The following is a 14,419-nucleotide window of genomic DNA, read 5'->3' on the forward strand; positions in this document are numbered from 1 at the left end:
TCTTGTGATAGTATGAACCATTTCGAGGTGTAAGTTTGAATTAAAATTGAAATCCCTGTAGTTAGAGTGTGGAAGTGGAGGTGGAGGTGGATGTGTATTTTGTCATGTGCATTTTGTCATGTGCATTTTATCATGTGCCTATACAGCTCATTATCGCACGGGAAAAAATCTAATTCCTTTTTGTATGGGGTACTAATTACGGATGTGACTCTGGTAATTTTTCAGACGGTTGATGGTTGATATTTTTGTTATCTGGGCATTTAGTTCTTCTCCGAAAAAGCAGTAAGTAGTGACGTATAAACAAACGAGTTATGATTGGAGCTAGAAGAAACCTTCGTAGTTTAAGTAGTGCTGCTAGGGCTGTTAAGGCTGCCAAAACCGATGTTCCTAGAGTGTCGTTGTCTCTTGCTGCCAGAGGTGTAGTTTCCTGTGCCAGGATTGAGTCATCGGCATCACCAGTAGGAGCCACCGCCAGAAACTACTCAACGAAATCAGTTCCGTTGACAGCTGAAACATACGCCTCAAGAGTCCAAAGGAATGAAATCTACAAGAAGTTGGACGACAAGGATGTGGACTACTTTAGAGCTGTCTTGCTGGACAATAACGGTATCATCACTGACGCTGACGACTTATTGTTCTACAATGAAGATTGGATGAGAAAGTACCGTGGTCAGTCCCAGTTGGTGTTGAAGCCTAAGACAACTGAACAGGTATCGCAAATCTTGGCCTACTGTAACGAAAACAAGCTTGCCGTTGTACCGCAGGGTGGTAACACTGGTTTAGTGGGAGGTTCTAATCCTGTCTTCGATGAGATCGTCCTCTCGTTGTCTCTTTTGAACAAAATAAGATCTTTTGATCCCGTAAGTGGAATCTTGAAGTGTGACGCTGGTGTTATCTTAGAGACCGCCGATCAGTTCTTGGCTGAAAACGGCTACATTTTCCCTCTCGATTTGGGTGCAAAGGGTTCTTGCCATGTTGGTGGTAATGTAGCCACCAACGCTGGAGGTTTAAGATTGTTGAGATACGGCTCTTTACACGGTTCCGTCTTGGGTTTAGAAGCTGTTTTACCGGATGGAACAATCTATAACTCTATGGATTCTTTGAGAAAGGACAACACTGGTTACGACTTGAAGCAATTGTTCATCGGTTCTGAAGGTACTCTTGGTGTTATTACCGGAGTGTCCGTCTTATGCCCTTCGAGACCACAAGCTTTCAACGTTGCATTCTTGGCTGTTTCATCCTACGAAGCAGTTCAGGAAGTCTTTGTCGGTGCCCGTAAGGAGTTGTCTGAGATCTTGTCTGCCTTTGAGTTCATGGACGGTAAATCCCAGATCTTGACTGCTCGTCACTTAAAATTAGACCACCCTATTGAAAGTGGTGATTATCCATTCTATATTTTGATTGAAACTTCCGGGTCGAACAAAGAGCATGATGATGAGAAGTTGGAAACCTTCTTGGGAAATGCCATGGAGGAGGGTTTAGTTGATGACGGAATCATTGCACAAGACGATGCCCAGGTTAAGAGCTTGTGGTCTTGGAGAGAGTCTATTCCTGAGGCCTCTACTATCGGTGGAGGTGTCTACAAATATGACGTTTCCTTACCATTGGCTGACTTGTATGGTTTGGTCGAAGCGGCCAATGACAAGTTGCAAAAGGCAGGTATTGTTGGTCTTGATGACGAAACCAAACCTGTTGTAGAGGCAATTGGATATGGTCACGTCGGAGACGGTAACTTACATTTGAATGTATGTGTAAGAGAGTACTCTAAGGAAATTGAAAAGGTATTGGAGCCATTTGTCTACGAATGGATCCAAAGTAAGAAAGGCTCCATTTCTGCTGAGCACGGCTTGGGTTTCCAGAAAAAGAACTACATTGGTTATTCCAAGAGTGACATAGAGATCAAGATGATCAAAGATATCAAAAACCACTACGATCCAAATGGCATAATGAACCCTTACAAGTACGTGTAAATAGCTGTCATTAGTCTTATATAGTCGATATATTGATACGTCGTCTAAATTGTAATTCTAAATTCGCATACTATAATAAATAGATAATATACAGAAGTCAATTCGTATATCTAGATTACAATTTCGTGTCTTCTTTTCTAATCAAGGAACCCTCCTCGTACAAGGCATCAAAGGTGTCTTTGAAGAATCTGGAAGCAATGGCTCTCTTAATCTTCAAAGTTGGAGTGACAACATTATCTTCAATTTTCAAAGGTTCAAAGGAAACATCTATATTGTGAATTCTCTCGAAACCTTGCAATTGGTTAGCAACTGAACCGTTAATGTCTTGCAAAAGAGTCAATTTGTGCTTAGGATTCTTGAAAAACTCCACAATTTCGTCATTGCCATTAAGCTTTGCCTGGAATCTCTTTGAGATGTATCTTCCAACGGTAGCTGGGTCCAATCCTACAATGGCGACTAAGAACGTCTTCAATGAGTCACCATGGACATATAATTGAGCAACCACTGGGAATTGAGACAAAATAACATTCTCAATCTTCTCTGGTGTGATGTATTCACCTTGGGCCAACTTGAAGAAGTTCTTCACACGGTCAATGATAAATAATCTGTTACCTGTGGTGGCGTCGATTCTAGCAATATCACCGGTAGCAAACCAGCCATCCTTGTCAAAAGTCTTGGCGGTCTCCTCTTCGTTTTTGTAATATTCTCTGAAAATTTGAGGACCTCTTAACATTAATTCACCTCTTGGACCACCCTCATCGGTAGCGAAGTAGTTCATTTCAGGAATTTCACGCAATCTCATTTCACAAGTAACTGCAATAGCACCACAAGAACCAGGGTTGGCTTCATACTTTTGAGAAACACAGACTCCAGCAAATGTCTCCGTCATACCATAACCTTGAGCCATACCAACGTTCAAGGCAGCTTTAAGGAACTTAATTGTTTCTGGAGCAATTGGAGCTGAACCACTGGTGAAAGCAGTTAATCTATCCATACCAAGCTTCTTACGGAGCACGCCCAAAAGTGGATCATAAAGAAGAGTACGGCCCTCTGCTCCATCTTCAACAGCTTGTAATTCCATCTTCTTTGCAATGGCTGCCTTGAAGATCGATTGCAAAATTGGCTTATTGCTGTTGTTGACGGTCTCTGCCTTGATAGCAGCCTCCAATTTGGTATACACTCTTGGAACAAGCGCCAAGAGATTAGGTCTTAAAGCCTTAACATCGTCCATCAAGGTCAATGGCGAAGGAGACTGTGGGTATCCCAAAGCAGCTCCAACAGATAACTGAAAGTTCAAGTTCGTTCTCTCATAAATATGAGCCAATGGAAGGAATGAGTATGCTTTGCTGCCAGAAGTAGTCTTGACGTTACATAAAATGTATGTACAAGCTGCAACTGCGTTAGCCTGTGTCAAAACGACACCCTTTGGATGAGCTCCGGTTGTTCCTGAAGTAAAAGAAATAGTGTAAACTGTCTCTGGTCGTGGAGGAATTTGTGGTAAACGGTTGATTTCACCTAACTTCTCTACCTGTTCGAAGTCAAACAAAGAAATGTTGACGGAATGAGCCTTTTGTAAGAGTTGGGCATCAGTAGAGTTCAAATCAAGGGTATCCATCGAAACAATTGCTATCAAGTTGGACAATTCCTCAGGGAAGTTTTTCTTCAATTCAAAAATACTAGGCAATTTATCCTTAGAGCATACAAGAATAGGACTTTCTGTCAAGGACAAAATGTACTTGGAAGTTTCTGGACCCAAAGTGTCATACAAGGCTGTACTGGTCAAAGAATAAGCTGTACAAGCCAAATCTGTAAGGGCCCATTCTACTCTGTTGGAGGAGAAAATCGAGACAATAAAAGGAGTCTCTTTAGCACTAGGATCGTATCGTAATCTCTGGTGAACTTCGGAATCAGTCTTGTATGGGTTGTTTTGCAAGACAAAGAAAATACCAGAGCCAAAATTGACTTTCTTTTGGTATACGGTCTTGAAATCAATGAATTCGTACTCACCGAAAGTTCCGTCTGGAAGCTTCTTTCTCTTTCCCATACAGTCGATATCGGCATTCTTAGCAGAGGACATTTCAAACAAGGCGAACAAAGTGTCCAATGTAGGATGAGGTCTGCTTACCAATTTCTCTGGGCAGTATGCGTTTCTGTAAACGGCGGAGTAGCCCTTTTCCTGGGAATAAGGAAGAGGAACGGCATTGGCCACTTTCTTGGGGTCGATTGGGACATGTGAATACACGAAGTCGGCGATCTTCTTTGGGTCCTCCTCGAATAAAGCGTAGGCGGTCATTATTGGGGTTAGTGTTCTATCACTATGTATAAAAGACTCTATGGATCTCGGAGTTGAAACGGACTGAACGGAAACTGCAGCCTAAAAATCAATGGGCTACCGAGTCAGGATGAGTGCAATTCACGAAAACCTGGAAGTGCTGCTAATTTCCTGATTTGCAGTTGATGTAAGAATCGACATGGCACAGGTGAAAAATATGGGGAACATCTATCTTTTTATAGCCAAGTGCACCATGGGCCTCGGTACGTGGACTCGGACATCAACGATTTTAAGTACGTCGTCGGTACTAAAAATTGCTTGTCGGTGAACTGCGCGGGACGGAGAAACCTTTGGGGAAGTAGCAAAAGTGATTTCGAGATTACGAGAACGGTATGATATAAACTATTTGGTATAGATTTTTTTTGACAGCTAGTATGATCTTTTGAGCTGGTATTGAAACGCGTTTATTCTGTGGGTTTTCATGGTTGTTTTTGTCAGTTTAGTGTTCATTTGAGCTCAGTATTCTTTTGTCTCCCTGGTGCTTCTCTGGGGGTAGACGTTGTAGAGAGACTTGCTCCTGTGCGGATGTAACTCGAGATCGTTCCCCACCTCTTTGGGGGGCTTTCTCCTGCAGACACCCAGGGACGGAGGAAATTTTTCTCTCTACACCACTTTTCGTGATATCGATAGTGGTTCGGAGGATGAAAATAGCGGAGAAGTCAATTTATTCATTATTCATAGGGCAGCGGCGGTGTAAGCGAATAAGACAAAGCAAGGTTTTATAATTCTATAGAACCACCGGAAACAGGGAGGAGCAGGGGGTGGAGCAAATGTAGAGTAACTACTTCAAGGTATTTATCTCCCTAAGATCGGCAGTTATAGGTAAAAATCGCAGCGAAAGTTGTCTGAATTCGATGTGATTAGAGGAAAATCAATGGACCAGGTGGGGCATTGGTCGGTCCATTTCTCACTTTTGTTTCTGTTTAGCCGAATTTGGAACCATTTTTACTTAAGGCGCGTTGAGATTTGCCCTAATCAACATGTTTGGGGGGGGGGGGGGGGGGGGACAGTTTGTGCAGTCAAACCTTGTTTGTCTATGGTAAAGATAAGGGAAAGCCATCGTGGTTGTGTCGGGCTAGGGGAGATGATCAACCGTAGTGTTGATTCATTGGTGTCACGATCAGCGGACTGTAGTTTTTCAAATCAAAGTTTTCAGCTCTTGTTTGTGGCGGGCGAAAGGCAGGATAAAGCAATGTTTGACATTTCCGCAAGTACACCAAAATCTACTATTCTCGGCGCATTCATGTCACTAGTATTTGTGACAGGATCTGGTATGAGGGGCATTCATTTGTATCTTTATAGCTTTATTTGCAGACACTTGCTGAGCAGGTTGAGTAGGGAAGGAAATGTAGAATCTAGCCACGAAACCAATCGGGTTTAGCCCCCCAAGTATAATTCCATTACTTCAGGATTGTTGCATATTATAGTGCATTTCTTGAAATATTTCGGCTAAAGTATTATCAATAATTTTGCATCAATACTGATTTTGCATCAATACGGAAATATTGTAATTGCTTTCATTTGCTTCTGTTTATTATCCCATTTAAAGTATCAACTGGCCTTCGTAATATTGATAAAAATGTATATACAAGTAAGAAAATCGAACAAGGGCCTAATGTTTAATTACATCCTTCAGGTTGAATCCCAACTCTTTGAGAATTCCTCCAAGGCGTAGTTGAATTGGGGAACTTGATCCACAGAGATGTTTATACAATCCAGGTGGGCCACACACGTAAACCTTAGTATTTTGGGTAGTCAAATTTTCAGCAAGATATTCTTTCGAAATTTTACCTTTCAACCCCTCCCATTTCTCAGATGGTTCACTCACGAAGTAATGAACTTTGAATTGATCGGGTCTGCTTTTCACAAGAGCATCAATTTCATTCTTTAACATAATCCCATCATCTTTCTGAGAGCCATAGAAAAGATCTACCTTTGTTTTATCATTTGGATCTTTCGCAATGAAATGAAGTAATTGATATAATGGGGTGATTCCACATCCTCCTCCAATTAGAGCAATTCTTTCAGTTTCGTTAGGCTTGTAGTCATATTCCTGCTTTGGCCCCATGAAAGAAACAGTGTCACCTACTGAAAGAGCATTGAACAGTTGCGAAGCCTTTCCATTTGGATATGTCTTAATAGCTAACTCAAATGTTCTCTTTTCGTTATCCTCCGAAATAGGCGAGTAAGGACGGTAGGCCGATCCTTTGGGAGTCTTGATACAAGCGAGTACGACGGAACCAGGTTTGAGTCCAGACACAGTTGCGGAATCGGGGAATGCAAAAGTATATTTCTTGGAGTCAGGAGTGAGCTGTTCCACTTTTTGTAATTTGAACACCGTCCACCTAAAAAGCCCTTGAAATGCCAGTGCTTTGTTGGAGACTCCACACCGTGCGTACACCACACCAGAGATAGCTCCAATTCCAATTGCCGTTACTAGCAACTTCAACTTGGTGTTCATCTTGTCACTGTTACTCTACTGGACCCATGGTGGCAAAATACCATGAACTTGGAATCTTGCTACATTTTATACCTGGTGATATTTTGCAACTCCACTAAATCATGCAATGGCTTATCGCCGCGGCGTTAGTCCAATTAAAGCCGCGGCGGAAAACTTCAATAGTAACCTCTGTTAAGGTCAGGAACCGTTTTGCCAGAGACCTTACGTCATTGCTAGTAGGTAATTGAAGTTATCTGTTGGTGGAAAATATCTTTCTACAGCAGTATACTATTCCCATTTAGTCGCTTGCATGAAAATTTCACAATCGAGAAGGGCATTGGTGGAGTATTGTTCTATTTACTATAAAATAAACGGCTTGTCCTTATATTCTTAGCAGAAACAATAAGAATAGAATAGTCCTGGTAATGCTGCATTGTATGTTACAAATATAGTTAATGACCATGCGGAATCGGAAAGTTCTTGTCTGTGCCAATTGTAAACGCAGAAAGATCAAATGTGATCGAGGTAGTCCGTGCTCTGGTTGCCAAATTAATGGTATTCGCTGTGAATACTTGTCAGAAAATAGGCCCCAGCGCTCCGAAGATCGGGTCTCCAAGAGAAAGGAAGTGGAAGTCGAAATAGGCCGCTTGAAAGCAAAGTTAGAAAGCTTAGAAAGGTCCATTGGCATACCCATAAAATCCGACAAGTATTCGATATGGAGCTACCACCCAAGCGACTTTGACAGTAGATGCTTGGGAGTAAATCCTTGCCTTCAAAATGGTAAGTTTCTAGCACATAGTCAATATGACTCTTTGACCTCGGTGGGAACTCTGTCTCACAGATATTACGGTCCTCTTAGTTGGACATCGCTTGTGTTCAGTGATCCTGCTCTTTATCCGAATCTCACTTATCGATTTGGCGAGGTAACAAGGCTTCAGACACTTCCATCAAATCTACAAGAGAGTGCTCTATTTGCGGAAAAGATCAACAGCGAACCGCTTGTGAACGAACAGTTACAATTACAGGCAAAGACAAGGTCAACTTCCCTCCTTGAAAAAGCTTTGTCGATTGGTGTTCCTATAGCAGCCGTCAATCACCAAGGAATAGACCTTACACAGAAGGCTAGGCTTTTACTACCCACCAGAGATGTGGTGTGGGCCCTAATTGATAGGTTTTTCAGAAATGTGTATGGTCTTCTTCCCTTGGTCGATCAAGTAGAGTTTGAGACTTGGGCTGTTAGAGTTATTGGAGCAGACCGTTCGAGAACAACAGTTGATAAATTGAACTTGGAAAGCCAAATGGATGTTGCAACACTAGGACTATTTCTATTGATTCTACGTTTGTCATATTTATCTACCTTCCTTGCCACTTCGGGGTCGCAAGATGATAATTCACCTGAAACAGCAATCGTGAGGAAGGATGCAATTCCGATTGATGTCTTTGAAGTTGCTAAACTATGTCTTCAAAAGTTTGACTACTTACGAATGTGCAATTTCAAAATTGTCCAGCTTATTTTATTTATGAAGATCTACTACATCTATGCCCCTGAACTTGGCCACACACCTGAAGATACAGGTTCCCAATCTCTCACAGCGCTTTTGGTTAAGATGGCCATGAGTGTAGGTTTACATAGAGACGTGGACTACATGAACAAGCAAGACTTGGATAAAAAGCAAATCAATTTAAGAAGGAGAATTTGGTACTTCATAATCTATTTGGACCTTCAAGGAGGCATCAATAATGGTCTCCCTTTGTCAATTCTGATAGATGACTTTGATACCAAGGTTCCGTCAATGGAGCCGGGGAACGACAATTCAAAATACGATTCTACAGAAAGATCGATTCCAAAACTCATCAGTGTTTTCCACAATTTATTCAATTCGTTTAGTGGAGAACTTCAGCGGATAGCTTCTCTACGAAAAAACATTATGGCCCAAAATATGTGTACAAGCTTGAGCACATGGGAGACTCATATTATGCTGGAATACAAATTACCACTCGAACAAGATAAGATATTATCTCTTGAGGAGTATTATCAAACAATAGCATATTTGGAATCTAGAACTTTATTATCGACCATCATGTTCAGGATATATCTACATTATGAGAAATCAAATGTAGATTTCATGTACTATTACATAAAAAAACTTATTTTATATGTCATCGTGGATATGGTTAAGATTTGTGAGGACATGAACAAAAATATGGATACGTGGTTTCTGATTGTTCCTGACCTTTTTATTATCCCTCCTCTTGAAAGCTATCTACATAGGGGGATTGTTATATTACAGTCAGTATTGTTTAGATGCCGCTTTTCCATTCTTGATTATCAAACCCTGCCAAACCATGATATATCTATGGAAAGTGATACTGAATATGCTGAACGGTACAAGCTTCTATTAAGAACTTTTGATCTCACAGATAAACTTTTTGATATCATAATAGGAGGCTTCTACAAACTCAGTAGAAGGTATTATTACTCCTGGAGATGCTCCCTTGCGCAGCAAACTTTAGAGAAAGCTAGAAATGGTACGGATTATTACTTGGAATGGTGTAAGGGAAGTGAAACATATTTAAAGTTTTCGTCGGAGATGTTAGTTGACTTCAACACTGCATTGAGCAGTATTTTGGAGGACTCAAATAGAAGAAGAGGGAGAAGTGCGAGCAATGAGACATCGACTGAATGGGAGCTGTTTGAGCAAAACCTTAATGATATAGGTGACTTTTGGACACAGATCATGGACAATCAGGAGATTTTTAATCAAGAGTTGAAGGGCAACCTGTGGTAAAGATGTCATGGAATTATGGGAGAAAGTTGGAGAGAGACCATACCCGGGATCAACCATAACGAAGTAATACTTAATATACACTGTGGCTGGTTTGAACATTAAGTGATTGATTTGTATTCTTTTTTTTTTTTTTGAAGGGGTATTCATATTTATATTGCCAAACTTTAGTTTCAACATGGATCATTTCTTTTGAAAGGTTGCTACATTTTCTTTCATGCTACTTACTGGAGTGCATCACTTTATTTTGCTGGAATATATCACTTTATTTATTTTCTAATATTGACCCAATTTTGGAAGGCTGCAAAATTCACATAGAATACCTCAAAGGCCAACGAGGCATGGATGTTTCGATCGAATCCGGCACACAAACCTTTCTCACGATTCGGTGAAGGGCCTCAAAGTCCTGTTTCATCAAGAAGCGCAGTGGCGCAGTGGAAGCGCGCAGGGCTCATAACCCTGATGTCCCCGGATCGAAACCGGGCTGCGCTAGCTTCTCTTTTTTTACGTTTCGATACAGCACATTGATGCCCAGACCTGTGCTGGTCTACATGCAGTGCCCTCAGATTAGATAGTTCGAGACACGTAAGTTGAAATATTTACAGCAGCAGCATTTGTGCGTAGTGTTCAACAGGATTATGTATGTTGGTTGTTTCTGGGTAGAGAATAGGATTGATTAATTTGTTTCAGGAAACCAAGTTATAGACTAGCAGCAACAGTTTCAAGCATAATCGGATACCATGGTAAGTGAATAATGGGAATTTTTCGGAAGAAATGGTGGATATCTATGGCCTTTTGTCAGTGTCTTGTGGCAGTTTTTTTGGTGCCAGATACTACTGAGGGCTAATATGAAGATATGGACAGCGGCAGAAATTACTAACTTTTACATAGGCACTCCAAACTCCAAAGCAAAGAGCTTCTAATGAGAAGTTTTACAAGAAGAACACCGCCAAGCAAGGTAAACCAAGACATGTTGAGGAAAAAGTCCAGCTTCCTGTCAGCAAAACCTGGTTATTCGTGTTGTTGTTCTTAGTTATCGGAGGAGGTGTTTTAGAATTGATTAGATTCTTTTTCTAAGTTTGATGCTTGCATTCTAGCAGGTTGGCACGAGCCCTTGCCGCTAGCCATTTTTGCAGGCGTAGCATCAAATAGCAGGTCTCATTGATCATATTCAAATCCATCGAGATCGAATGAGTATTGGCATCTTCTATCCATAAGAAGTTCTTAGGGTGAACCAAATATCGCTTGCCAGTTTCCTTCTATGTTATTTTAACAACATCTGTACTATATTAATACATAACATTTCCGACACGACTTCTTTTTATTTATTTTGTTTTATAAGTTCTAGACTTGCCAATCAAGACAGAGAATAATTTATACTAAAGATACATAATACAGAGTTCGTAGTTGTAAACAAAAATCCTTTAACTTCAATGTTAGCCCAATTTCTAAACCATCGGCAGAATAATTTCCACCTTGCAATTACCCATTATTGGTAGATTCTATGCTACCTTCGCCTTGATCTATATATAACCCATTTAGTAACGACAAATGATCTTCTGGCTTGTCGTCACTTGCTCCCTTTATATCGAATAAAGTCTTACCATGATGATGGTGGTCAGGTAAAGCTGAGCTCTCAAACTTTATCACTTTATCAGGGATTTCATTACCAAATTCTTTGAAAGCATTCATGAAACCGTCTGAATCGCTCTGATCTTCGAACGAATAGACTGCAAACTCAACATTCTTGTTGTTTATTAAGTTCAAGAATGGAGCACTCGTCTCAATCTCAGCTTGAGACAAAGGATTAATGAGATCTTTAGTTCCCTTCTCATTTTCATTGCTTAATTTGTGGAAAATCCTAGGGACATACTTGCTATCGACTGGTTGATTGGGTAATTCATACTTGTACAAGTGACTTCCATTCAATGTGGATATAAGTTTTAACTGATTTTGATCGTCTATAATGGCTAGTTGGTTGGTGACCCGGTTGATGTGGTTGACATCATTAGACTTTGTCACTACGTTAGAGGAGTTACCTGAATTGGAGATGCTGGTAGTTAATCCATTAAAATCAGGCAAAGCAACGAACTTCTTCGCTTTCAATGAAGATAAAATCCACGAATCAAGGAACAGGCCAGATTGATGATCTCTCTTAACTTTCTCCTTGTTGAGACTATTCGGGAAATTGTTGTTCATATTACCCGACAAGTAGTTGATATTAAACCAATGCACTGAACCAGTGGACTTGGTGATACATCCAAAACCAGAGTTGTTACCCTTAATGCTGGAGTCATTGGGGTTTCCAGAATTGCCACTATTATGACCATTGCCTTCTCCATAGTTGTTATTGAACCAAAATATTTCCTCTATTACCGCAGAAGTCTTTCCTCTAGTGAATTTTCCAATTAAGGAGATTTCGCTTGGTAATCTGTACAAGTCCCACATGAACAACGTGTCTCCCCTAAGACTTGAATGGACAAGTTGGGAATCATATGGAGAGAGAGAAACGTTCGATACTCCTCCTAATGGCTTGAAAACTCCCAAAACCTTGTCATTTGATAAATCAAGGATCTTCAATAACTGATTGTTGTTAGGCTTTAGGCTTCTGGTGCTGCTTTCTAAGGTAGAAGCTGTGGATGATGCGGTAGAGTACAAGAGATTACCGATGGACTTGCTTATGGAGTTGATTGTAGGAGCTTTGTAAAGTTCCTGTTTGCTTCCCTTGTTATTCAAGTACGATTTGACTTTAGAAGAGCTGATTTCCGATAATCTGAAGAGACCGTCAAGCGCTGTGTTGGAAAGAGTAGATAACACCTTATTCAAAAGGGGTCCAGAAGCAGGCAATTTCACGGGAGTATAAAGACTGTTCTGTTTCGTTGCTGCCTCATTAGTTGAGCTACTGCTAACAATGATGGGATCGACCAGTTCATTGCTTGTGGGTATTGGTGTTGTACTGCTGATAGCTTTCATGTGCTTATACTCGAACTTGGTAGGCGAATATACTAACCAGTTGTCGACTATATCAAAGATCGGTTCGTTATCTTGATTGCAGCTCGTTTGAAGGATGATCTGATCATCTGGGAACTTAGATAAGATGTTGTACTTGCTGAGAATCGGTTGGGATGATTGCTTTCTAATGTCTTGTAAGCTATATTCCGAATTTCCCATCAAAATGGCGTCTCTTGCCATAGAGTACTTGTAGACACACAACAAGCCTTCACTGTTGGCCACAACAATAAACTTATTACTAGTCTTTAATGTGAAGGTGACCAGATCGGATTCACTGGGACAATTGTAGAACAACGTTGGCAATGTGACGGAATCGCTAAATGGAAGCGATCTGGTGGCGAAATCCACCCGAAAGTTCGTTAACTTATAAGCTCCCGAATGAGTCTTCATAAGGGCCAATATCGAGTACTGACTACTGGACGAGCGATCCGTAGGTTCCTTGAGGATTTTGAAATTAACTAACGAGTCAGTATCATAGTTAACACCAGAGTCGAGATGAATTTGTCCATTCAAGTACAAAGTTTCGGCATCTTTCTTGGTATCTGACGATGGCGGTTTCCAGTCCCAGAGCTGTACTGTTCTGGTAGATGGATAAGCTATAAAGATCTCGCCGTGAGAACCATATTCGATCAACGTGGACTTGTCGTTAGTAGTGACACTGGGCTTATCAGGTTTGATAACACCATTATTATCTTTGGAATCGGGTTCTTCTGGAGAATATGGTGCCGATTTGGCCGAGACAGCAGCTGCCGACTTTATCTTCTTCCAAGTGGCTGAAGCTGTTCCCAATTTGTGGCCCTTCTTGGGGTTGGTGTGACTATAAATAATAACCGTTAGTACTGTCCAAAACAAACGCTGGAAACCCGAGAAAAAACCGTGGCTACTTACAGTCTATTCAATTTGACGACATCGTTGGTGAGTTCTGGCATAGTCTGGGACTTTGGTGATGGGATTGACGTGGACTGGGAGGCCTAGGAGGTCAGAATATGGCCTTCAGCCTGAGTGGGGCTCTTAGAGGGGCCCGGATAAGATAGAGAGATAACGGCGACACACACAGGCACCGTTTAGGAGCGTAAGCGAAGTGAGTCAAGGGACGATTGGGGAGTAGGGGAAGTGGGTGGGAGTGTGATGGTAGACGAGACACTGGGGAATGAACGGGATGTAGTGAGACGTAAGAAGATCTGAGAAGAAGTAATAACAATAGTATGTAAAAGATACGGAATAAGAAAATAGAAGAAACAATCCTAATATATAACATATATAAAGTACTAATAGTAAATATATAACCATAATAATACATATACCTATAGTAATAAATCACGACGGCAGATATGACAGACAGACACACACACACACACGCCAACGCATACCATGGAAACAACCATTTTTGGGGATGAGAATTCTCTACCGATCTTACATACAATGGCGACGGACCACCACCACGACAGGACCCCCTTCCAAAAGCAAACTCTCCTCTCAGCCAGATGATATGATGAAATGAAACTAACCGGGTTAAACCAGATAAAGGAGCCTATGCAATTTGGGGTTGCCTTATGTGAGATATTTTTAGTGGCAGATTAATGAGGGCATTGTTACGCGCGTGTTATCTTATCGGGCTCGGACTGTACAGGGGGTGAGGGACTGGAAGTGGTGGGAGAGGTGGGAGAGATGGGATAAGCGTGCAAACAGGGAAGGAGTCGGAAAGAGAGTTGTGTAGAAGAGAGAAAGGGAATTGTGTGTGTGAAGCAGAGAATTATGTTGGAGAGAGAACTATTTAGGAGAGAGAATTCTGTGGGACCCGTTTCTTACAGGGGATATCTCTTGCCGTTAAATGTTGAGACAGTGGGTGTGGGTGGAAATATGTGTATTATAGGAAATG

General features: G+C 41.2%; 6 protein-coding genes and 1 non-coding gene across 7 annotated transcripts; 4 read left to right on the plus strand and 3 right to left on the minus strand. All coding sequences in view use genetic code 12, as the record gives it.

Moving 5' to 3' along the window:
- Nucleotides 1–229: 229 nt before the first annotated feature.
- On the plus strand, nucleotides 230–2,071 carry AIP2 (D-lactate dehydrogenase). The gene has a single exon (XM_064917621.1). The coding sequence runs from the start codon at nucleotides 312–314 to the stop codon at nucleotides 1,968–1,970; it is 1,659 nt and encodes a 552-aa protein (XP_064773295.1). The 5' UTR covers nucleotides 230–311; the 3' UTR covers nucleotides 1,971–2,071.
- FAA21 (medium-chain fatty acid-CoA ligase) lies at nucleotides 2,072–4,490 on the minus strand. Its single transcript, XM_064917622.1, has one exon. It carries the CDS (start codon nucleotides 4,261–4,263, stop codon nucleotides 2,086–2,088), a length of 2,178 nt encoding a protein of 725 aa, XP_064773296.1. The 5' UTR covers nucleotides 4,264–4,490; the 3' UTR covers nucleotides 2,072–2,085.
- Nucleotides 4,491–5,806: 1,316 nt separating this feature from the next.
- RJT20DRAFT_55481 (cytochrome b5 reductase family protein) lies at nucleotides 5,807–6,802 on the minus strand. Its single transcript, XM_064920669.1, has one exon. It carries the CDS (start codon nucleotides 6,761–6,763, stop codon nucleotides 5,915–5,917), a length of 849 nt encoding a protein of 282 aa, XP_064773297.1. The 5' UTR covers nucleotides 6,764–6,802; the 3' UTR covers nucleotides 5,807–5,914.
- Nucleotides 6,803–6,964: 162 nt separating this feature from the next.
- On the plus strand, nucleotides 6,965–9,674 carry RJT20DRAFT_129931 (uncharacterized protein). Its single transcript, XM_064917623.1, has one exon. It carries the CDS (start codon nucleotides 7,198–7,200, stop codon nucleotides 9,529–9,531), a length of 2,334 nt encoding a protein of 777 aa, XP_064773298.1. The 5' UTR covers nucleotides 6,965–7,197; the 3' UTR covers nucleotides 9,532–9,674.
- Nucleotides 9,675–9,948: 274 nt separating this feature from the next.
- RJT20DRAFT_t108 lies at nucleotides 9,949–10,020 on the plus strand. The gene has a single exon. It is a non-coding gene; the product is annotated as a tRNA-Met (tRNA).
- A 151-nt stretch (nucleotides 10,021–10,171) lies between these two features.
- On the plus strand, nucleotides 10,172–10,914 carry RJT20DRAFT_129933 (uncharacterized protein). The gene is made up of 2 exons (XM_064917624.1): nucleotides 10,172–10,271; nucleotides 10,420–10,914. Exons 1-2 carry the CDS (start codon nucleotides 10,269–10,271, stop codon nucleotides 10,603–10,605), a joined length of 189 nt encoding a protein of 62 aa, XP_064773299.1. The 5' UTR covers nucleotides 10,172–10,268; the 3' UTR covers nucleotides 10,606–10,914.
- A 96-nt stretch (nucleotides 10,915–11,010) lies between these two features.
- RJT20DRAFT_146301 (uncharacterized protein) lies at nucleotides 11,011–13,469 on the minus strand (the record flags this gene model as incomplete). The annotated part of the gene is made up of 2 exons (XM_064918854.1): nucleotides 11,011–13,357; nucleotides 13,429–13,469. 2 exons carry the CDS (start codon nucleotides 13,467–13,469, stop codon nucleotides 11,011–11,013), a joined length of 2,388 nt encoding a protein of 795 aa, XP_064773300.1.
- Nucleotides 13,470–14,419: the final 950 nt, after the last annotated feature.

This window comes from Scheffersomyces xylosifermentans (assembly GCF_036884685.1).
Source record: "Scheffersomyces xylosifermentans strain CBS 12540 chromosome Unknown RJT20scaffold_6, whole genome shotgun sequence".
Lineage (NCBI taxonomy): Eukaryota > Fungi > Ascomycota > Pichiomycetes > Serinales > Debaryomycetaceae > Scheffersomyces > Scheffersomyces xylosifermentans.